Here is a 10000-nt window from a genome sequence, read left to right on the forward strand (position 1 = left end):
TCTTTTCTTTTCTTTTCTTTCTTCTTTTCTTTTCTTTTCTTTTCTCTTTTTTTTCTTGTCTTGTCTTGTCTTGTCTTGTCTTGTCTTGTCTTGTCTTGTCTTGTCTTGTCTTGTCTTGTCTTGTCTTGTTTTGTCTTGTCTTGTCTTGTCTTGTCTTGTCTTGTCTTGTCTTGTCTTGTCTTGTTTTGTCTTGTCTTGTCTTGTCTTGTCTTGTCTTGTCTTGTCTTGTCTTGTGCTTGTCTTGTCTTTGTCTTGTCTTGTCTCTTCTCTTCTACTCTTCTTCTCTTCTCTTCTCTTTCCGTCTCTTCTCTTCTCTTATATTCTCTTCTCTTCTCTCTCTCTCTTCTCTTCTTCTTCTTCTTCTTCTTCTTCTTCTTCTTCTTCTCTTCTTCTTCTCTTCTCTTCTCTCTCTCTTCTTCTTCTTCTTCTTCTTCTCTTCTCTTCTCTTCTCTTCTCTCTCATCTTTCTCTCTTCTCTCTCTTTTCTCTTTTCTCTTTTCTCTTTTCTCTTTTCTCTTCTCTCTTCTCTCTTCTCTTTTCTCTCTTCTCTCTTCTCTCTTCTCTCTTTTTCTCTTTTCTCTTTTTCTCTTCTCTTTTCTCTCTCTTCTCTCCTCTTCTCTTTTCTCTCTTCTCTTCTCTCTCTTCTCTCTTTTCTCTCTCTTCTCTCCCATCTCTCCTCTTTTTTCTCTTTTCTCTCTCTTCTCTCTCTCTTTCTCTCTTTTCTCTCCTTCTCTTCTCTTTCTCTCTCTCCTCTTCTTCTCTTCTCTCCTCTCTCTCTACTCCCTCTCCTCTCACTCTCCTTCTCTCCTCTCCTCTCTCTCTTCTCTCTCTCTCTCTCTCTCTCACTCTTCTCTCTCTCTCTCCTCTCCTCTCACTCTCTCTCTTCTCTTCTCTTCTCTCTCTCTCCTCTCTCCTCTCTCTCTTCTCTCTCTCTCTCTTCTCTCTCCTCTCCTCATCTCTCTCTCACTCTTCTCTCCTCTCTCTCTCTCTCCTCTCCTCTCTCCTCTCTTCTCTTTTCTCTCTCTCTCTTCTCTCTCTCCTCTCTCTCTCTCCTCTCTCTCTTCTTCTTCTCTTCTCTTCTCTCTCTCTCCGCTTCTCTTCCTCTTCTCTCCTCTCCGCTTCTCTTCTCTTCTCTTCTCTCTCTCCCTCCTCTCCGCTTCTCTTCTCTTCTCTCTCTCCTCTCCGCTTCTCTTCTCTCTCTCCTCTCCGCTTCTCTTCTCTCTCTCCTCTCTGCTTTTCTTCCCTCTCTCCTCTCTCTCCTCTTCTCTCTTCTCTCTCTCCTCTCCTCTTCTCTTCTCTCTCTCTCCTCTTCTCTCTCTCCTCTCTCCTCTTTCCTCTTGTCTCTCTCCGCTTCTCTTCTCTTCTCTCCTCTCCGCTCTCTTTCTTCTCTTCTCTTTTCTCTCTCTCTCTCCCTCTCCGCTCTCCTCTCCGTTCTCTTCTTCTCTCTCCTCTCCCGCTCTCTTCTCTCTCTCTCTCTCTCCGCTTCTCTTCTCTCTCTCCTCTCTGCTTTACTTCCCTCTCTCCTCTCTCTCCTCTTCTCTTCTCTCTCTCCCTCTCCTCTTCTCTTTTCTCTCTCTCCTCTTCTCTCTCTCCTCTCCTCTTCTCTTCTCTCTCTCCTCTCCTCTTATCTCCTCTGTTGCTCTTCCTCTCCCCCTCCCTCTCCTTCTCTCCCCCCACCCCCCTGCCTTCCTTTCTTATTCCTCTGCCTTTCTCTCTCTTTCCATCTATCCTCCCAAGAATGATCGATTACGCACTGTTGATCCAGGTCTCTTATCTAATCTGGGCTTCACGTAAGGCACTTATTTTGTCTTACGCAAAATGTGTACCTTGACCTGTTATTTAGAGCAAGTTTGATAAGTCTTTATCACACTGGATGAATGTATAAATATGATAAGAACTCTTGGGTTTAATGCAGGTGAGATTTTCTTTCTTTTTTTTTTTGATATGGGAATTTATCTTATCCTGTTTGGAAGAGGAATGACCTTAGGCAAGGCAGAGAAGAGGATATGATGATGATCATGATGAGAAGGAATTCAATTGAGCTATGTGTGTTGCATATCCAAACATTATTTTAAAATATTAATATCATTGGTTTGTATTTTTTCTCTCTCTCTCTCTCTCTCTCTCTCTCTCTCTCTCTCTCTCTCTCTCTCTCTCTCTCTCTCTCTCTCTCTCTCTCTCTCTCTCTCTCTCTCTCAAAGAAGGGCATTATACCTTGCTGTTTATGTGATAAAAATTCCTTTAAAAACTTTAGACTTTCTTTCCTTTCATCTCCTGTCCACTCCTCTCCTAATGACAGTTCCTTTCTTACAGGCTGCAGTCTACAGCAGCCCAGCCAGCAGCCTCAAAGGCCCCTGCAAAGGAGCGCAACATGGCCAAAAAGATAGAGGTGAACAAGTCCTTCGTGATGAACATGTTCCGTGGGGCAGCCGTCACCGAGCAGGCCATCCCTTACCCTTACACCCTGTCAGAGGAGCAGAGGGAGACACTGGAGATGCTGGTTGACCCCACTGAGAAGTTCTTTGAGGTGAGGGGTCCAGGAGAGGGGAAGGGTTTTGAGTGGTTGGGGTTTTTATTTGATTTAACGTTTACCCTGAAACAGATTTGTCTTCTTATGACTTGAAAATGCAGGAAGACAGGTGTGCAGATTGCATTCTCGACTTTATTTGATGCGACTTTATGTGATGGAGATGCTGGTACATCCCTGAGTGAATGAAATATGTATTTTTAATAATCATTCCAGTTACCTAAGGTTATGTAAAATGGTAAAGAATAAAGTGTAATGATAAATATTCACCTCCTATGTTTTTCAACTTTTTTTTCTTCTCTCTTTGGAATGCTGTAGGAGGTCAACGATCCTGCAAAGAATGATGCTTTGGAGAAGGTCGAAGATCACACTCTGGAAGGACTGAAGGAGCTCGGAGCCTTTGGTCTTCAGGTCAGTACCTCAAGCACAAGTTCCTGCACTCAGATAGGCCACCTCTAGCCACCGAGTCTCACATTGGTAACCTTTTAATTACACTAATGGGGCAATGCACATCTTGGCTGCAGACCCTTTTGTATGCCTGACCCTCCCAAGCTCAGAAAAAGGTTCAGTTTGCCAAGGCAGATTGTGATTGCTGGTTCTTTCAAGAGCTTTAAAAGTTTTGCACCAGAAAATGTATATTGCTTTGTCATAAAGCAAATGCATAGTGTGTGTATGGATGAAAATTTTGATAAATTAACTATAACCGTGTAAATAAAATGTACTTAAAGCAAAGAAAATTATATATACATGTATTTTTTCATATAAAGCAGTCATATATGCATTCCCAAATATTTATAAGTATTTAGTTTTATCAAAAAGCTTTTTTTCTTCTTCTTCTTCTTTCTTTCTTTCTTTCTTTCTTTTCTTCTTTTCTATCCTCTTTTCTTTTTTTTTCTCTTTTTTTTTCTTCTTTTTTATCCTCTTTTCTTTTTTCTTCTCTTTTTTTTCTTCTAATATTGATATTGATACCATGAAGGTCAATACCTCTGTACGATTTTTATACCATTTAAGAAAGATCATCAAAATGCTACGAACATCATTATCATTACCACGCAATTAATACTCTGATTAATTTTCCAGGTACCGGCGGAATTGGGCGGAGTGGGGCTGACCAACACACAGTATGCACGTCTGGTGGAGATTGTGGGATCACACGACCTTGGAGTTGGCATCACTCTGGGCGCTCACCAGTCTATTGGTTTCAAGGTGAGTGGATGGGGAGGACGCGGGCACAGTCAGCTCAAGTTTCGTTTGATTTCTTGCCTTGTCTCATGGTCTTTTTTTTTTTTTTTTTTTTTTTTTAATTTCTGTCTTGTCATTTCTTTTTCTTTTCTTTTCTTCTTTTAGTTTTTATCTTGTCTAGTTTAAGATTTTTTTGTTTTCTCTTTTTATTTTTAAATTTTTTATTTTTTTGTTTATTATTATTTTTTTTTTTTTTTTTTTTTTGTCACCTTTTGTTATTTATTTCTTATCTTGTTTTCTCTCTTCTTCTTTTATTCACATTCCCTGTCTGTTTTCTTCTGGTGCTTATTATATGGTTTTCTTGTTTTTAATTTATTAAACCATTTTTTGTGTATATATATCTTTTTTTTTGTAAAATTTTGAATGTATAATTTGATATAACTTTTGCATTACTTTTACTGTTTTGTAATGCATAATTAAGTAACTCTTAGTGTTATACTTCTTTTTTAACTGATAATATTGTATTATTGACATCATATTACTCAGTATTGCAAAACCCATATTAATACAAAACTCTAAGTATTATGAAAGTCTTGAAAATAATAATAGATGTTTTATTCCTGTCAGTACACTTATAAGTCATTATTTTCAGGGCATCCTTATTGCTGGCAACCCAGAGCAGAAAGCCAAATATCTGCCCAAATGCGCATCAGGAGAGACCATGGCCGCCTTTGCCCTGACTGAGCCTTCCAGTGGATCAGATGCAGGATCCATCAGGTCTCGCGCTGTGCCATCTGAGGACGGTTCTCACTATATCCTCAATGGATCCAAGATTTGGATCAGCAATGGAGGTTTGGCTGAGGTCTTCACTGTCTTTGCTCAGACTCCTGTGACTGATCCTAAGAGTGGTAAGTTAGATTCTTTAAACCATTTTTTTTTTTTAGTATTATTTTCCTCTGTATCTATCTTTTGTATGTCCTTGTTTCTTTTTATTCCTTTTCTATTTCTTTTTTCTTTTCTTTTCTTGGTTATCTAATTTTTTTATACTGATTTCACCGTCTTCCTTTTCTTTTCTTCCTCTGACTCTTCCCTCTCCAAGCTTTTTCATTTGCTGTCCTCCTGTCCTCCATTATTGTCAATTTAGTAATTCTCACATTTTTTCTTCTTCCTTCTTCTTTACCCTCTTTTATCTTTTTCTTCTATCTCCTTGATCCTTAAATTTTAAAGCCATCTCCTTAATTTTCACCAAAGTTTTTATGACTCCCCATCATGAAGAAGCTTGCACTAAAAGTCTTATTGTCGGATTACAAACATTTAAAGTACTTACAATAAGGGTTGTGGTATGTGAAAAGCAAAGGGATCTTCAGTCAAGTAGCATATGTGAGTATGCTTTTGTGGGCAAGATTCAAGCTGAGCAAATTGTAAATAAAGCAATGATAGGAAGAGCAAAAGAACAAATACTGTATGAGCATATTTGTGTGCTTTCTTGCTCTGTCTTTAGTGTGATTTACTGTTTGTGTCTGTGTATAAATTTACTTAATTATGTATATGGCTATATTCTGCAAATACTTTTGAAAACCACTGGTTTGAAGATTAGAGTTAGAGTATGAAAATTAATAGATCAATCTCCCTTCTTTCAGGTGTCACCAAGGACAAGGTAACAGCCTTCATCGTGGAGCGAGCATTTGGTGGCGTGTCGCATGGCCTCCCTGAGAAGAAAATGGGCATCAAAGCCTCAAACACAGCTGAGGTCTACTTTGAGGACACCAAGATCCCCGCAGAGAATGTGCTTGGGGGTGTTGGCAATGGATTTAAGGTGAGGTAGTTTTGACTTTGATTTTGATACAGCAATGTGCATTTGAAATTTGAAGCATTCTTTATAAGTTTTATGATATCTTAATTATATTATTTCCTTGCAGGTTGCCATGGAAATCTTGAACAATGGTCGCTTCGGTATGGCTGGTGCTCTCTCTGGGACTATGAGATATTCCATCAAGAAGGCCCTTGACTTCGCCACAACTCGTATCCAGTTCGGCCAGAGGATCGACAGCTTTGGCACCATTCAGGTTAATTTCTGGTTTGGGTTATAAGTTGGCCTAATATGTGTGTGATTGCAGTTTTAGTTTAAGTCAACTTTATTATATGTATAATTTTGATATGGATTATATTATCTATATTTATATTTTTTTATTTATAAAGTCTTTGATGCCACCTTTGATTTGAATGAATTATATATAAAAAACTATTTTTATTTTATTAGTGTTGGAGCAAACATATTTTTGGAAACCAATTCCTGTAGTAAGAAGATCAGAGATGATAATTCCATGGTATGAAAGGCAAGAGATATTTAAAAAGAAAATCTCTACCCACAGGAGAAACTGGCCCGCATGGCGATGCTGCACTATGTGACTGAATCCATGGCCTACATGATCTCCAGCAACATGGACTCTGGTTCAAAGGACTATCACCTTGAAGCAGCTATCAGCAAGGTAAGTAATGTTTTGGGATTTAATATTACAAGGATGGAAAGACCTGGGTTTATGATGAATGATGTATAATTAGTGAAAAACATTGATGTCCCAACTGGAGTATATGTATGAAGTGGAGAAATTTTGATGTCTTAATTCTTTTGAGAACAATATGTAGCAATTCCTGTGTTTTGGAACTATCTTTGAATTCAGACTGTCCTGTAAAATACAGGATTTTAGAAATAAAGCTTTTGAAGATTTTAAAGAATAAAGCTTTTAATGGGACTTGTATTTTTGCATATCACTACAGATTTCTCCACAAAGTGTGTTTGAAACTGGTAGAAATAGAAGGCTGAAATTTCTTCAAGAATTTCTAAAATTGTAGGTGAAACTTTTCTCTCTCTCTCTCTCTCTCTCTCTCTCTCTCTCTCTCTCTCTCTCTCTCTCTCTCTCTCTCTCTCTCTCTCTCTCTCTCTCTCTCTCTCATACTTACCAATAAATTTCATTCTTAAACAATAAGGAAGTAATGAAAAAGGACTTCAAAGCATATCCCGCACTTAATTTCACTCTCTCTTTGTTCCAGGTGTTTGCTTCAGAGGCAGCATGGACAGTGACAGATGAGGCTATCCAGGTGATGGGCGGCATGGGATTCATGAAGGAGTCTGGCCTTGAGAGAGTCATGAGGGACCTCCGCATCTTCAGAATCTTTGAGGGAACCAATGACATCCTGCGACTCTTTGTGGCACTGACAGGTGTGTTATAGAATGGGATGGTGTTTTATTTTGTAATTTAACTCAGTTTTGCCCGGAAATCAGACTGTCTATTCTTTGGGATTCCACATTGGATGTCCCAAGCTTGTGCACTATCTACCCTGACTAACTTTACTATGAAACCTATTCCTGCTGAACCTCACTCGTCTCTTAACCCACCCGCGCCGGGTACATTTTTTTAGCCAAAATTAAAAAAATCCGGGCAGCTACAAAATCGGCGGGCGGAGCTTCCCCCGAGTCTGTCCGCCCGCCCGGCCGCGCGCCGCTTCTGCCGCGGAGCGCAGCTCCGAGACAGCATCGCACTGGCGGGCAGCCCGACACTGTTTATTTTTTCCCTGTGTCTCATATATGTGACACCCGGGACGAATGGGTTAATACTGTACCAGAATAGTTTCTGTCTTCCCAACTGATTGTCCTGTCTATGACAAGGACTGCAAAAACACCCTGCTTGTCTGCCTTGTCAACTACGATGCAATGGCAGTACAGTGTTATGCTATTCCTTCCAGAGGCCAATGAAAGTCCTACACCAATATTACCAAGATTAGCTTCCATAAATATGACCTCCCCCATTAAGTTGATATTGATGGAGTGGCCTGCACTGTCAGACCATATTAACCCCTTCCCCATCAATGTCAGAAATGTTGGCTTTTTCCCCACCCAGCCAAACATTGTTACTCTGCAGCTGGCTGCAGTCTGTTTGCCCAGTCCGATCATGACTGCTCTTATTGCTCTGCTGAGTCATGCACTTGTGCCAATGATGGTAGCTCCCATAATGTATTTTATAGGAGCTGCCCTGCCTGCAAGCTCAAATCTGAGACAGCAGTTCTCGGATTCAAACTAGGCCTCACTCTACATGAGGCCAGTAAGGTGCATACCAATGAGGTTTTTCTTTCTACCTTTTCCAAAACTGTACTTCGCTCTGCTCCCCACCCATCTTCTCAAAATGTCTCAGCAACTCTCCTAGTATCTCTTTCCGCTACCCCCACCATCCTATCTCTACTCCCTGCCTCCCCATGTCCAATTCCTTTTCCGGTCTAAATCCAGATACTCCAATCTCTACCACTTTTCTGATGCCCACCCCTCCACCTTCTCACTCTACCTGTTGGACCAGGCAATCTAAATGTTCCATCCCATCTTTTCCTACCACAGCCTCTCCTCCACCCACCTCTCTCTCTGCTCCCTGGACATCTATCCCCTCTTCTCCTTCTCACAAGAAGCCTTTGTTTCTCAGACTTCCCCACCCGACTCTCTCTCCAGAAACTCTTGAAGACATCCAGACTTTCTAAACATGACCCAAGAGAGAATACTCAACTCCCTCATCCTCCCTTCAATCCCTCTATTCCTATTAGCTCTACATTCAAAGTGTTTGTCAATATCCATCCCATTCCTCAAGTTTCCCCAACCCTTCTGCCTCCCACTCTCCCCCAGAATGCCTCATCCTCTCCTTTACATGTACCAAGGTTCCCTCTTCTTTCCCCATTATCCTTACCACTCCCAACTGGATGCTCACCTGACACTCTTTTGTTGCAATAGTGTTGTCCTCTGAATCCTTGACATTCTTCCTGATACTTCACTATCTTCACCCTTAACCCCTTCCCCTTTACTTCTCCAACTATCATCTTTACCCACATTACCTGTAGATTGTTTCATTATGACTTTTGCAGTTACTCTCCCTTCCTCAGACACTTAGATACTCTCCATTTGATCTAATCACCCTTCACCCGTAACCCTTTACAAATCCCCACCGTACTCCCTTTGCTCTCCCCTCTTTACTGTTTTCACTACTGTTCTATCCTCCAGCACTCTACAATCTTTGACATCCAACACATTTTATTTTAACTTACTTGTTTTTACCCTTTTTGCTAGATACTTTATTTACCATAGTGCTATATGACATTTGATATCTAGCACATTTATTAGTTTTAATCATGAACTGTTGCAATGAAATGTTTTGTAACCAAGTTTTTCATCTTTGTTCTCAGGTCTCCAATATGCAGGTGGCCACCTGAAGGAGCTGCAGAAGGCCCTGAAGAACCCCTCAGCCAACATGGGCCTCATTCTGGGTGAGGGCACCAAGAGAGCAAAGCGTGCAATCGGTTTCGGCAATGGAGGCCCAATTGAAGGTGTCCATCCCAACCTCTCTGATTCTGCAGCACTTCTCAATAGAGTAAGTTGGCTCATAAGTTTTTTTGTTTGTTTTTCTTTTCTTTTCTGTTTTCTGATTTATTGACTTTTATATATTTTCCTCCCGTATGGAATGAAAATCACAAAATATTTATTTATTATGCTGAATTATAATATTACTAAATTTCCATAAGTATTATTTGGTATACTATTTTATCACATGCATATTTTCTTCCTTGTTGTTCGTCACAAAGATGTGTTTTAAAGAGATAACTATGTTGCAAAATCATTTATTAAAATATCACCATTTTTGCTTTCTGTAGGCTGTGGAGGCCTTTGGCTACACCTGTGAGGGTATGCTTATGAAGCACGGAAAGGACATTGTCCACCGCCAGTTCCTGCTGAACCGACTGGCCAACTCAGCCATTGATTTGTATGCTTCCATTGTGGTCCTCTCAAGGGCATCACGATCCCTCACAGAGAACTTCCCGTCTGCTGCACATGAGGAAAAGATTGCACGTGTTTGGGTGAACGAGGTGAGCCAATAATGACTTTTATTTATTTATTTATTCATTCATTTATTTATTTATTATTATTATTTTATATCTACATTTATATTTTTTAAGTAGCTTAATTGGTTAGATGATTACATAGTGATTCACTGTTAGCTACTTAGCTTGAAGTTTAATATTTGGATGCAAGTGAATATTGCAACTGAAAATTTTACATTAAGTTAGCAATTTGTAATACATTGAATACTTTTTTGCAATGTCAGTATCTGATTTTTAAAATTCTTCTTTGACCAGGCATCTGACAGGATCCAGCTCAACCTCACAGCTGTCAAGTCTAACATCTCCCAGAAGAACTTTGCTGACCTTGAAGCCATTGCAAAGGAGCTGTGTGAGCATGGTGGCATTGTTGCAGAGAGGC

The 10000-nt window shown here is 40.0% G+C and overlaps 1 protein-coding gene across 1 annotated transcript in view; it reads left to right on the plus strand.

The window, feature by feature from the left end:
- The window catches only part of Acadvl (Acyl-CoA dehydrogenase very long chain), a 16564-nt gene that overhangs the window by 5374 nt on the left and 1190 nt on the right, over positions 1-10000 (plus strand). Inside the window, exons 2-12 of the mRNA XM_070123794.1 lie at positions 2313-2526; positions 2845-2937; positions 3607-3732; positions 4361-4616; positions 5349-5524; positions 5628-5774; positions 6081-6197; positions 6760-6928; positions 8929-9113; positions 9394-9606; positions 9877-10000. The exon at positions 9877-10000 is cut by the window's right edge and continues 1190 nt beyond it. Of these exons, the coding sequence (XP_069979895.1) occupies positions 2313-2526; positions 2845-2937; positions 3607-3732; positions 4361-4616; positions 5349-5524; positions 5628-5774; positions 6081-6197; positions 6760-6928; positions 8929-9113; positions 9394-9606; positions 9877-10000 (1820 nt within the window). The remainder of the gene's footprint in view (positions 1-2312; positions 2527-2844; positions 2938-3606; positions 3733-4360; positions 4617-5348; positions 5525-5627; positions 5775-6080; positions 6198-6759; positions 6929-8928; positions 9114-9393; positions 9607-9876) is intronic.

This window comes from Penaeus vannamei, chromosome 7 (genome assembly GCF_042767895.1).
Source record: "Penaeus vannamei isolate JL-2024 chromosome 7, ASM4276789v1, whole genome shotgun sequence".
Taxonomy (NCBI): domain Eukaryota; kingdom Metazoa; phylum Arthropoda; class Malacostraca; order Decapoda; family Penaeidae; genus Penaeus; species Penaeus vannamei.